Raw genomic sequence first — 13871 nt, 5'->3', positions numbered from 1 at the left:
TTCTGTATAAAACTTTAACAGAAAAACAGTGAGAGAAAATTTTACTCCAGCACATATTCTGTTATGAATACACACCCAAAAGACTCTGAAAGCTATCAAATTCTACAAGTAAGTATTCCTTTAAGGGCATATTTGTCTCTAAAAATTGGTTTTCTGGTTATAATGTGTTATCTCCATCAAATCCTACCTTACTCTTTGATAATCCCAATGAGTACTCTGTAATACAAGACAAATAATTAGATCACTACAACTGTTTTATATATTGAATTCAAACTTTTGACGAGTTACATCATTGACAACACTACTGAATTGAAAACCTTTTGCATGATGTAAATCTATCACCATCTTTATGAATATAGCAATCTGAATAGTCTTGTGGTTTTTAAATTTACTTCATTACAACCTCAGTTTAACAGCCTGGAAAGATGAGGTGCCAGTTTGAAAGAGAAAAGGGTTCTTGGTGAAAATATAGCTGTTGTGTATTTAGGAATATCTTTCCAAGCGCATTAAAATCAGTCATTTATACTAACAGGAGTTTAAAGGAACAGTAAACTTCAAAAGATCATCATACTTCGTACATTTTCCTACTATTGTTACAACGGCAACCAAGATTGACTTACCAGTAAGAGAAAATACTTATTTTAGATTTGACATCACTTTGTGTGTCGTCATTTTCAGTATTTCCCCTTTATAATTAATTTCCATGTTTGTGTGGGTCTTTCAAAGAAAACAATTTTTTTTGCTTTAAATAGGAAATTGTGATGGTAAAAAGAAAAAAATTGGCCAGAGACTCAGCAGAAGGTGTAACGCCATTTAGCTCATTTTTTAAAGCAGACTATATTTCCCTTGTTTAGCAGGGAAAGGAAAATATATCTTTTAGACCTTTATATTTTTTTTATAATTAAAGCTTCAGTAAAAGCATTTATAGTTTATATACAGTATGATGCGCTTTGCTTTTAAAGTAAATTTAGAGTCCTCGAGAAAGGCATTGGCCTAGCAGGCAATACAGGAAACAAGTTACAAAACAGACACAACACAGGAAGGGTGTCAGCTTTCTTACCATGCTTTGTCAAAATGCTTCTAGAAGACCTATAGTTGCCAATTCCAGCAATGAACATTGTAGAGGAATCTAAGGCCCATGTAACCCTTGAGTCTGCCAATAGGAGTACAGTATCGATGACTTAGACCTTTTTTCCCTAGTTGGACCTGATGTGAAACCAACAATGCTTTAGGTATGCCTTCAAACTGCTGTGACACAGATTAACTGTTACCAAACCTAACTGCAAGAGGAACTGGCTGACCAGTTGCAAGCTCTAATGTACTTTTTAAAAGATTACATTCTTTATTACCTATCTTTAGCGTCCGTTGTGAACCTTCCTTTGAGCCACCACAGATACGCTGTAATTCACATTTTCCAGTAAGCAGCCTCAAGATCCATTTCAGCCAAAACCGGAAGAAGTTACTATACAGGTATCCCCATAAGTACACAAACATTTTCTGTACAAAGAGAGTGACAATTGATCACAGGCCATTCATTGCCTGACACTACAGAAAAAAATTGTACAATCTATCTGGGCTGCTAGCTCCTGCTAACGACGGTAATATCTGCTCCCTCTCACGTGGCCTTCGTCTGTCAGAAATGAAAGGCTGCGTCCTCCCTTAGCTGCAAAGGGTAAAGAAGGAGAGATGCTTTGTACCAGAGCTGGACGCGGAAGAGCAGGCAGCTGGGGAGGGTCAATGCCAAGGCTTATGGGGGGGAGGGGGGACTGGAAGCACTGCCAAAGCAGGACACAGGCTGTCAGGCACTGCCTTAGCTTCCTCTTCCAGCTCTGCCCAAACACCGCCGCGCTGCCCTGCGGCCCCCTAGGTGCAGCCCGGGGTGGCGGTGGGGGGCGGCTACGCCCTCCGAGGAAGATGCGCAGGGGCTGGGGGAGGGGCAGAGAGGCTCATCGAAAGCGAGGCTGTTGCCATGTCGCTCATCCGGACAGCTGTCGCGGGGGTCGCACAACGCCCGCTGTCTGCTGAGAGGAGGGGAGGGGGTTGGCCCAGGGCCAGCTGCTGCCCCAGACGGTCAGCGGGGAGCAGGTGGATGACGGGTCCTCGCACGGGACGCCCCGCTGGACTAGCCGCCTCCCCCCTCCCCCCTCCCGGGCGGGGCAGCAGCTCTGCCCGCGCGTCCTGCCACGAGGGCGCGCCCCGCGCCCGGGTACCGCCAGCAGGCCAGGCCCTGCTCACATCGTCCCAACCAGTGAGCGGGGCTGGCTCCGGCCTCGCCCCCTGACTCTTGCGACCCCCGGGAGGAAAGCTGTCCCCTGCTGACCCGGAAGTGATTGATGGGCGTGGGGGACGGGCCAGTCAAACCGCCGTTCTGGGGTCGCTGAAGTGCCCCGCCCCTCGGCTAGCGTGTCGCGTGCGTAACGGGGGGGCGACCTTAGCGAGGCGGTGCCTGGGCGCCCGCCGCAACCTCCAGACCCGCCAAGCCCCGGCCGGCACGAGCCGTTCAGCGAGCAGGGACAGCGACGAGGTGCGCGTAGCCCGCTCCCCCCCACCCCCACCCGCGCTAGTTCCGCCCGGGCCCCGGTTCCGCAGCCCCAGGTGGCGTCGGGCAGCGGTTAGTTGTCGGGTTCCTGAGGCGTGAAGGGGGGACTCGTGGCCGGCGGGCGCTGGGCGCTGCCTCCTTCTCTGCCTGCGGAACGCGCCTCCTCGGCGCTGCAGCCGCCGGGCCGCTCAGCCCTGGCTCATTGTGAGGTGGGGTAGGTAATAGCGGCGTGCGATGGGCACCTGTTCCTGCTCCCCCGGCAGACTCCGCCTGGCGTGTCCTAGCCAGAGGCCCGTGTGCCGTCGCCTGGGCGTGCGTGTAACACACCTGGAGATGGGCAGAGCCAGGCGGCATGACGTTAACAAGCACGTGACCGTGTCTAGCTGGCCGAGTAATAAGCAGCAGACCGTCCAAAAGGACCAGAAACCTCTTCTCTCTGTCTGCCACCATCGTTGCTGTTCCTAGGGTCAGGCTGGCTCTGCTGTGTTTGAGATTTACTATAAGGGTCTCCCTCCTGTCCTAGGTCTGAAAAAATGAAGAATATGTGTGAGAAAAGTAGAATAGATGACAAACATCTCAACAAAGCCCTGGTCTGTAGGCACAGCGTGCACGGACAGAAGGGTGTAGAAACACAGTCTCCCTAAGTGCTCTTCCATCTGTGTCTGTACAGGGGAGTTGTCAGCATAGCTGTGTCAGCCAAGGGTGTGGGTTTTTTTTTTCTATATCAAGTTGTTTGAACTCTTCAATGTAGACCAGATGTTGGTAGGCAGAGGGGGAAAAGGTTTGTCTTTTTTTTTTTTTTTAACAGTTGCACTAAAAGAAAGTGTATATAAAGAGCTCAGGTGCAATTGATTAATTTAAAATAGAAAGAAGCCAAGGTAGCAAGACTAACCAGAAATTATTTTTTTCAGCTTAGGCTGACTTGAAGATTGTGTCCCTGTAACCTGCTGATCTGTACGTGTTATGTGCACGGGTGGGGACTGTAATAAATTTGCATCCTTTAGGTCAGGCACAGAGGCAGATATATAAGATGTGCTATACTGTGGTTTACATCTCTCACTGTAGGATGCACACACTTATAGTGACCTGTGCTTGGCCACATGAAAGCTAGAAGTATGCTATATGCAAGGTTGAGCCTGAAGACTACCCAGTAAATACAGCAACTGATCTATCGAAAAGCAGCTGCCTAGTAGGTAGGGCAAATTGCTGTAAATGCATTATCCCAAGACTTGGCATCCCTCATTGGTTGTTTATCTATTACCCAGGTCTGTTGTTTATCTATTACCCAGAGCACTCAGGCATGTGAAATCTAAGATGACGTTACCCTCTGGCACCTTGAAAAACTATGCTCGGGCAGCTTGGCCTTGTCATTTTCTGAACCTCAGGGTATGCCTATGATGATAATAATGCTGCACTGTCCCCTCTATGACCATTAGCCCCCTCAGATTCTCTGCTCTTCCCCCTCCCCTGAACCATGCTCCATCAACCCCACCCTCAATATGTCACACTTCCCATGAGATAAAAGGACGGTCCTCTCATGGATCAGTAATTGGTTAAAAGATAGGAAACAAAGGGAAGGATTAAATGGCCATTTTCACAATAAAGAGAGGTAAATATCCAGTCCTCCAAGGATCGATACTGGGACCTGTGCTGTTCAGCATATTCGTAAATGATGTGGAGAAGAAGGTGAAGAGTGAGGGTAAAATTTGCAGACAATACAAAATTACTCAATATTGTAAGTCCAAAGTTTTGTGTGAAGAGTTACAAAGGGATCTCACAACACAGTGACAAAATGACAGATGAAATTTAGTGTTGATGGGTAAGGCTGCATGTCTGTCATGGAGGTAGTGGAAGTCATGGATTCCATGACTTTCCATTACTTCTGCAGCAGCCCATGTGGCTGACCTCAGGGCTGCCCAAGCAGCTGGCTCTGGGGCCTGCAGCTCAGGCAGCCCCAGGGATAGCCACACCGGCCACTGCTGGAGCAGCCTTATAGACAGCTGATCAGGTGGCCCTGCAGTCAGCCGCACTGGGCACTGCTGGAGTGGCCCCAAGGCCAGCCACACCAGCTACTGCTCAGGCAGACCCAGGCAGCCAGTGCAATAGCTAGTCAGTGGTCTTGGGGGCGGCCAAAGCAGCCGCTGCTTGATGGCCCTGGCAGCTGGCCGTGGGGACCACCTGGGCAACGGCTGGTGCTGCTGGCCACATGGAATGCCCAAGCAGCAGCAGTGCCTTCAGTGTCCCCCCAACCAAGAGCAATCCCTCTATGGGTTGGCAGGACCTTTTCCCAGTGAAAGAGTCTTTACACAGTAATATCCTTAACTTGTATTTATTAGCAATTGATCAACAGAATACACATGCTAAACATACAATGCTCACCACTCCCATATGGCAGATGAACTTTTCCTGGTGCCCAGTCAGGATTGGGTCATGTGGGGCTGTGTCCAGTATAGTTGGCAGGATTTGAGGGTTCTGGCAGCTTTGATCTTGGGCTGTGTCCTGGAATTAGGTTTCAAATAACTTCTTTTTGGGACCCAGTTTATATAGTTAAACTTAGGTCCTGCTTATCTGTACCGTAACCAATTATTTTTACTAAATATTGCGAAACAATTCTTTAACCATTACTAGCACATTACTTCCTACACACAAGAATCCATTCAAATGTTGTGAAACTAGTTACGCAACAGACAGAAGCAACTGGAGGTTTAAAAAGGGGCATTTATAGATTTTTTTTTCCCAGTTGCAACTGTTGATAAGCATTTCTGCCAAACAGAGTGTTATCTTGCAAAGATTTTCTTTAAACATCTTAATGTTTGTCTGTAGATCTGTTATTCTTCCTTAACAACCAAATATTCTATTGTTTTGTACAGTTTAGATGGGACATGACTCTGCACTTTTAGCTAATGGCAGCTGCTGCTCCTTACTGCAAAAAGCCACAGACCACACTCCCATCTCTGCATGATAGCTCTGGGCCCTGCTGAGGCGCAGCACCAGACCAGCAGTGTAGTTGAGTCAGGGTTAGTTGAGGAGCTGGGACTGGCCAGGCTCTAGAATCCAGAGGTGATAGGAAAGCCACGTCATTCCCCACAGCTCAAGGAGGAATTTGCAGTAGCTATGTCCAGTAACAACAGTATGGCAGCCTGGTCCTACCCCCTTCCTTGGAGTGGTGCTACCAATTGTAAGGACTGTCAAAATCAGATTCAGGACTCACATAATTTGTCAGACCACTCTGTTTATTAGCAAAGCGCTTTGCTAATGCACCCAGATGTGAGCCCCTCTCTGAGGCTAAGCCAAAGCCAATTTAACATAAGAGACGAAAGCAGAAACTGACAAATATACATACATATCTTATTTGCATACTAACGTTTACCAATCTCCTAGCTCAGTAGGAGCTCTAAGTTAGTTTGAGGACCCATTGTCTCACACTCCTTAATATTTCTCTTCCTGACAACTATATTTCAACAAACCCTTCAAGTAGCATTTCTTTAATGAATTATAATTTCAATATAATTCATTCTACTTTCACAGGACAGAGCATTGTGATGCATCATGCTCCAAAACTGCAGAGATAGAATGAGTAACTTCAGTTCCCCGCTACAGGATACATGTACAATAAGTGTAGGTGAAGAAAATGGAGAGGGAGAAAGAGTACATGTGCAGTGGGTGCATTTCTGCAGGGCTCCAGTACTGTTACGTTTGTTACTACACTGCTATTACCAGATCCATTTCAAGATCATGGTACTTATTTTTAAATATCTAAAAATAGTTTCAAGCTACATACCTGAAGAACCACCTGTCAATATATTTGCATCGTAACAGCTGTAATTGACAGAAAAGAGGTCTAAACTCACTTGGACTAGCTATAGGAACCTGCTACCACCTGAGATAGGGCTCGGCCTGAGTATTGCACACTTTCTAATGGAAACCATAGTAGAAATGCACACTTTCGTAGGTTGTGTTGCTCCTGTGAGGAGAGTAAAGGGAATTTCACTTGCTTTGAATTGGACACAAAAGTTGAATTATAAGAGGGCAAACTGACTTGCTTGGCCATGTTCTAATATCTCTTGAAATGCAGGAAAAAGAATTTGTTCCTATACCTTTCGTATAATATCAAAGGTTGCCAAGCAGGACTGCTGGTTCCTCTTTTCCAGATCATATCAGAGGTGACCCAGCAAGTTTGGCATTCTCTCTAATTAAAGTTTCATATTTTCTTAAAGCACAATGCACTCCAAAAGAATGTGATGTTTGAGTTGAATGTGCAATCAAATGATCATGCATTGAAAAAAATATTAAAAAGGTGGGGTGAAAGTTAATGGATAAGAGGGCCATGTTAAGAGGTAGCAGCTGGGTTTTATGCTAGACCCTTTTAACCTGTTTTACAGTGTAACCTCTTAAATGAATTTACTCTCTTTCACAATGTCCCTTGTTACTTGGAAGTGCTATAGCATGAAAGTAGATCAGAGAGTGTTCTGGGGCTTGTATTTCCTACGATGCTGTCTGCTGTTCAGGATGTTTGCTTGCCTAGTTGTGTTGTGGAATGATAGCGCTGTCACAGATAATTAAATAGAAGTGTTCTTAGTTGGTGCCCACTTGTAAAATAGATATTTTTTTTTAATTGTGTTTGAACTGAAATACCAGACTCATACATGGGGTGAAATTAGTGGGATTTTTGCCCTTGACTTCAGTAGGGCCAAAATTTCACCATTTGTATTTTAATTTTCGGAAGCGTGGGGAGAGGAGGTTCAGACAAGATGCACAAGTGCTTGGAAGGAATTAAGAAGTGGGTTGGGTCTCTGGCTCCTTATGTTCTCAAGCCCAAGCACAGATTTCTGCGAGACAACATATTTGTAACCCAAGCACCCCTGTTTCTGACTGGAGCTTTTTCGAAGGTTGCAGCAGGAGTGTTCCAAGAGTGTGGGACTCTGTAACCGTATGCACCCCTGTATTCACACCTTACACCAGAGGTGGGCAAACTACAGCCTGTGGGCCACATCCGGCCTGCAGTACCATCCTGCATGGCCCTTGAGCTCCTGGCCGGGGAGGCTAGCCGTCAGCCCCCCCCCCCCCCCCGCCAGCCATGCTGCCACACAGGTAACACGGCTTGTGCCTGCCCACCTCCCAGGCTTTCCAGTGAGCAAGTCCGGCTGCTCTCAGCTGCATGGTAAGGGGGTGGGGAGGTTGGATAAGGGGCAGAAGGTTCCGGGGGGCAATCAGGGGACAGGGAGCAGTTGGATGGGGCGGAGGTTCAGGGCAGAGGGTGGTTGAATGGGGTGGAGGTTCGGGAGGGCAGTCAAGGGATGGGGAACAGGGAGGTTGGATAGGCGTGGGAGTCTCAGGGGGCCTGTCAGGGGGGCGGGGGTGTGGATAGGGGTCAGGGCAGTCTGGGGACAGGGAGCAAGGGGAGTTGGATAGGGGGTGGGGTCCCGGGGGGGGCGGTTAGGGTGGAGGGTCCCGTGAGGGGGTGGTCAGGGGACAAGGAGCAGTGGGGGTTGGATAGATCAGAGGATCTGAGGGGGGGGCAGTGAGGGGGCCGATAGGTGGTGGGGGCCAGGCTGTTTGGGGAGGGACAGCCTTCCCTACCGGCCCTCCATACAGTTTTGCAACTCCGATGTGGCACTAGGGCCAAAAAGTTTGTCCACCCCTGCCTTACACACTATTGTAATAATCTTTGCACAAAATATGCCTTGTGAGGTATCATTTGAAAACTAATAACTTACTGGTTAATAATGTCATGGCTGACAATATCAACAGTATATGTAAAATTATGAATTACCTGAAATGATGTTACTAGCACTTGTTCAAAAGCAGACAGGTAAAAGTGTTAAAGCTCTATCCTAAACAAAGGAGTGTGGGTTTACCTCAGTTTAGACATAAACAGTAAACAGAGCAATCAAACTAATGGGGAGGGAAGAGTGGAGATGGCAAGAAACAAAACAATTTACATTTTAGCAAACGCTAGTGCAGGAAGAAAGAACATGGAGCTTCCTTCACCACCAGAGTCCATGTCATCTTCCACGTTGCTTCAATAAACTTTACTTTGAGGGGTAACCAGAAGAATCCATACTGTTCTAGAAAGGAAAGGGCAGAATATCCCAAGGTATGTCTTTCATCTAAGAAAACAAAGGAACCTGCATTTTGGGCTGCTGGAGGAGATCCCGAGGGGAGGGAAGGAGTCAGACACCATTTTGCCAGAAGACTTAATTGGGAAAGCCATCTTGAACAAAGCCTGTACCTTGCTAGATTAAGTTTTAGACTTTTACATGTGTATGTTCACCTTTATTTGCTTGTAACCATTTCTAACTTTATCTCTTATACTTGAACTCACTTAAAATCCTGTCTTCTTTTGTTAGTAAACTAGTTTTACTTTTAATCTAACCCAGGGATCTCAAACACGCAGCAGTCCTGCGGAGCTATTTCCTGCGGCCCGCCATAGGAAATGACTCCTTCTCCCCCCCACTCCTCTCCCCACTGTGCGCCGTGTCCCCGCTCCTCCACCTACCTCCCAGCGCTTCCCACCCCCGAACAGCCGTTTGGCAGCACTTAGGATTTTACAGGAGGGAGGGGGGAGGAGCAGGGACGCGGCACACTCAGGGGAGGAGGCAGAGAAGAGGCAGGGATGGGTTTTGGGGAAGGGGTTGGAATAGGAGCAGGGAGGGGGAGCATGAGCTGTATGCTATTCTGGTTTATGCATCATCAACAGAACTTTTGATTATGAGTCTTATCCAACTCCCATTGAAGTCAATGACATTCTTCCCATTGATTTCAATGGGAGTTAGACAAGACTCTACCTTCCAGTTGCAGAATATAGTGCTGGTAAAGAAGCATAAGTGAGAAAGAACACTGCCTGACTGAAATTTCAAAGTACGTTTTCAGACCTGTGTAAAGGGGTCCACTAGTCCTCATGTGGCCCTCATGGTGATTTGAGTTTGAGATCCCTGGTCTAACCCAACCTAGTTCTGTGTTTGCTTTAAAGTGTATGTTAACTCCAGTTAATGTGGCAAGTTGTTGGGTTTTGTCTCTTTAAAGGATCAAATGGACCTTTTATGCCTCTGAATGTTGCAGGAGAGGGATGGACATTGCAGAGCACATGAGTTCGAGAAAGCTCAGGACTGGGGGTGAGTTGGGGTCACCTGCTAACATTCACCAAGTCTGATAAAGACAAGAGTGTGTCTGGGATAACTTCTGGCAGGCTGTTGGATTCAAAGTGGTTGAATCGGAGTAATACAATTTACAGAACATGGAGTGCATGAAGGCTGGAAGTCACCAATAGCAGAAGCATTTTAATACAGGTGGTGACACAACATCTCCCTGGTCTGAATTGCACCCCTAAATGTGACAGTGGCATAATTATGCAGGATTTAAACATCTTGCTATTTTAACTGAGATTTATACTTTAAGCACTCGTGTAACAGTTTAAGTGATTCTCAATTGTGAAGACTAGGAACAGTCAAAAGAAAGGTTACCATTTTATTATTTTCAGTTTGTTTATTTCAGATAAGGGAAATAGAACAAAAAGTAAAGCATAAACATGAGCATCAGTGAAGCAACTGTAAAGTTATTGCTGGCCAGGTTGGGGAATGACAAATTAAAAGATGAGCATGAACCATAAAAATGGTTGTCTGGGTAGAAAGACAAAGTACATGGACGCCAAAAGTGGGAAACAAACACGAGAGCCAAGGAATGGGAGGCACAAAGGCAGAGGTGCCCAGAGCAAAATGGGCAAACGGGCAGATCCCACTGTCCCCAGGAACTCCCTCCATCCAAGGATCACCCAGGAGGGACAGGTTGTGCCCTGCATACAAAAAAGAAGCAGATTATATGGAAGAATATTTTTTCACTTTTGAAAGGTTATGTGAGGTTCATAAAGTTCCAGAAGATAAGAGTCCCCTGATTGCAAAGTTGTGTGGTAAAGCATAAAACATATTTAATGAAATGCTAGTTTAAAAAACTTTGAAATATTGTGAATTTTAAAAATCTGTCTTGCAAAGCTTTCAAATTAACCCTGATCTGTACAGGCTGAAATTCACAAATCTCAGGAAAAGTGAGTCAATATGTCCAGAAAATGTGTGGCCCAATAAGAAAAAGGAAGAAGTGGCTGACAACTATGACCAATTGTTTGATCTCTTTGCTCAAGAGCATTTTCTAAGTATGTGTTCCGAGATGTAATATAGAATAAATCTTTAAGTTCTCTACAGGAAGTTGCCATCCTGCCGCCTGATTCTATTGTACAAGCCCAAATGTCTAATGAGCACAAGACACCGAAGGAGGGACAGAAGCCTGGTGTAAAGGGGAGGACTGTGTTTTACCACTAGGAAGAAAGAGAGTGGTTGGGAGCCCAGGTGCTCACCTCCCCAGAATCATTCCTCTGCTGGAAATCCCCATCATACACAACCTGTACAGGAGAATGGTCCAAGGAGGTATCACCAATGTAACTCCACTGAGCACATGAGAAATAAGTGCCCTAAGATAAACTAAGCTCACACCCCATCCAACGCAAGTTAATGCAACTTTCATTAATATAGAGGAACATGTGGGGCCACTGATTAATTTTGTGAGGCCTGAGCCTAAGGAAGTGGACCTGGAGTTTATCAAGGTTGCCAATATATATTGCAAGGAATGGGTAGCCTCAAGGGACATTGGAGTACAAATTTTTCAGGTCAAGGAAAGCATATTCAGAAAAACTGGCAAGTTACCTGACCAGAAGGTAGAGCTCCTGGCATTAGAGAAATATTAAATAGCTGTACCTCTGGCTAAGGTGCATTTCCAATTAGGAGGCTTGAAAGGTACCTTGAAAGTTGCGATATTAAACAGCACTTCCACAGCAATGCTGGTGGGAAATTATATTTTTAGTATGTTCACAGCTGTTAATATTGTAACCCATAGAAGAGAATTGTGCAGACAAAGGAGCAGCTGTGGGAGAAGGGGACAGCCCCAGCTGAGCAAGAGGAAGCAAAGTGCTTTCAGATATGGGAGGGATTGAAGCCAGCTCCTGCATAGCAAAGGAAAGTAGAATCCTCTGAGACTGGGGGAGGGGGAATTAACCCCTGCTACTGAAGAATCTGTCCCAGTTGTCAGCTGCTAGCATTTTGCAGATGAACCAAGGGCAGCCTGCACTCTAGAGTGCATATGGGGATATGTGCTGAAGGGAACCCCAGTGAGGAGAAATGGAGAAAGTACAAGTAAGCTCATAGGGAAAAGTGTAATCCCTGGGAAACCTTAGAAGTGGCTGATTGTGCCTGCCCAGCACTGTGGGGAATTAATCTTGCTAACACATGATTTTCCTTTTACTGGTCACTTAGAGCCACGAAAATCTATGAGCCGTTTAAAAAAAAAAATTACTGGCCAGAGTACAAAATGAGGGGAGAGATTATTGCAGGTCTTGTGAATTATGTCAAAAAAGACCTGCAGGACTGCATAAAGTTCCTCTTTGCCCTTTGCCTGTAATACTAGAGGCGTTTTATAGGGTAGCAATGGGCGTTGTGGGTCCTATGCTACACCCCACCCAAAGGGGGAAGAAATATATCCTAGTGGTAGTGGATTTTGCCATCGATATCCGAAAGCAGTTGCTCTATTGACATAAAGCCTGTTTCTGTGGCAAAAAGCCCTTTTCATTATTTTTAGCAGAGTGTGTTTTCTTAAAAATATTTTATCAGATCATTAGTCAGATTTCATGTCTCAGCTGTTCAGTGACTTATGGAAGTTGTGTGTGGGATAAAACAACTAAAAGCTGCCCCATATCACCTAGAGACAAATGGTGTGGTGGAGAGGTTCAGTGGGACACTGAAATCAAATCTGAGGATGCATGCCCGCAGGTGGGACTAAGATTAGGACGAAATGTTACACTATTTGTTGTTAATAAGGAAGTGCCACAAGAATCTACAGTTTGGTCCATTTGATCTTCTATACAGAGGGAAAGTGAGGGGACTCCTAGCTCTTACCAGAGACTGCTGGGAAGGAGATACTGAGACAGAAAGGTAGCCTATAACTGAATATGTACAAAGGTTCAAGCAAGAGTTAAAGGACATGCTGGAAGTGGTTCAGAGTCACCTTTTGTTTGGCCTGACTGTCCCTGTGGTATGGCATGACCAATATATTTGTAAATGCTCTTTGAAGTAGGAGACAGAGAGTTGCTACTTATCCCTGTGGAAAAAAATGCAAAACTCGTGGAAGGGACCTTTTGAAATGATAGAAGAGGTAACTGAATGTACATACATGCAAAAGACCTCACAGTAATGCTGCCACACAGCTGGTGCATATAAACAGATTTAAAGTTGATCACAAGAGAGAAGCCATGATAAACATAATCTGTTGTTTAGAGGGGGAAACTGAGGAAACCTCATTGATTTGATGGCTGAATGCCAAACTGGCTCATCTCTGGAAAGCCTCAATAACTACAGTGAGTTACTATAAGTTGAGAAGGCAGAGGTGTTATCTGTACTTCAAGCACACAGACAAGTGTTTTCTAACAAGCCAGGGAAGACTCATTTGCTGACTCATAAGATCGTTACTGTAGGATCACAGCCACTTCCCAGCAGGGCGTACTGTACCACTGGCAAGGTACAAGAGCAAACTTGCACAGAGATGCAGAGCATGCTGGACCTGGGAGTGATTACAGAGTCTGACTGCTCTTGGGCATCACCTGTGGTCTTTGTTACTAAGACAGACAACACTGTAAGGTTTTGGGTTGAGTATAGGAAACTCAGTGCTGTCATGGTGCCAGATGCTTATTCTATGCCTAGAATTGATGATATGCTGGATATCTTAAGAAAAGCTAACTATATCAGTTTTTTTTATTTAAAGGATGCTGGAAAATTCTTCAGATAATGCTCAGAAAAAAATCTGCTTTTATTAGTGATGTGGGACTGTATGAGTTTTAAATGGATTACAGGACTTCGCAAGGGCCTTTGTCCACAATATAGCGATGACAAAACCTCTCACTGATCTGAATTGCACTCAAAGTGTGACAACAGACAATCCTTAAAGGAAAACCCTCTTTCATCAGAGCCTTCTAGATCTGTGCAAAAATAAAATCATCTCCCAACAGTTTGGTAATGTGTGAACAACATATGGGTTATTTTAATGCACTGTTTTATAGTTCAGAACTTCTTTTTTATTCTATTAGGTTTTTTTTAAAGTATGACATTTCCTACTTATTAAAGATGTAATTTTGTCTTCTAAAATACGTGTGCTTAGCTGGGGAAATTCAGTTCAGCCGGGCTTGTTGAGAGGTATCTAAGCTGTCTTCCTGTGGTATAGATTTGATATGCTCCCTTCCCTTGTGGGCTTTGCTGTGGATTTTAAAATTATTTTCACAATAAAAATATACAAAATC

At 45.4% G+C, this 13871-nt stretch overlaps 1 protein-coding gene and 1 long non-coding RNA gene across 7 annotated transcripts in view; one reads left to right on the top strand and one right to left on the bottom strand.

Moving 5' to 3' along the window:
- The window catches only part of ELMOD2 (ELMO domain containing 2), a 17493-nt gene extending 14630 nt beyond the window's left edge, over positions 1-2863 (bottom strand). Inside the window, exons 1-3 of one of the 5 annotated variants that reach the window (XM_073341197.1) lie at positions 2782-2863; positions 1350-1497; positions 188-216 (exon numbers count right to left, since the gene is read on the bottom strand). In XM_073341197.1, coding sequence (XP_073197298.1) covers positions 188-216; positions 1350-1494 — 174 coding nt within the window. In that variant the 5' untranslated portion in view covers positions 1495-1497; positions 2782-2863. Of the gene's footprint in view, positions 1-187; positions 217-1060; positions 1207-1349; positions 1664-2235; positions 2525-2781 lie in introns of those variants that run through there. The other 4 variants (XM_073341199.1, XM_073341195.1, XM_073341196.1 and 1 more) reach the window with 4 other exon arrangements.
- Positions 2131-13871, top strand: LOC140910412 (uncharacterized). Of its 2 annotated transcripts, none has more exons than XR_012158575.1 (2): positions 2131-2524; positions 9566-13871. It is a non-coding gene; the product is annotated as an uncharacterized lncRNA (long non-coding RNA). The 2 variants fall into 2 exon arrangements; XR_012158576.1 differs by lacking the exon at positions 2131-2524 and adding an exon at positions 2547-3732.

Source organism: Lepidochelys kempii, chromosome 4 (assembly GCF_965140265.1).
Source record: "Lepidochelys kempii isolate rLepKem1 chromosome 4, rLepKem1.hap2, whole genome shotgun sequence".
Classification (NCBI taxonomy): domain Eukaryota; kingdom Metazoa; phylum Chordata; order Testudines; family Cheloniidae; genus Lepidochelys; species Lepidochelys kempii.
Note: the sequence above shows the minus strand (reverse complement) of the source record. Positions and strands in the feature narration are given on the sequence as shown.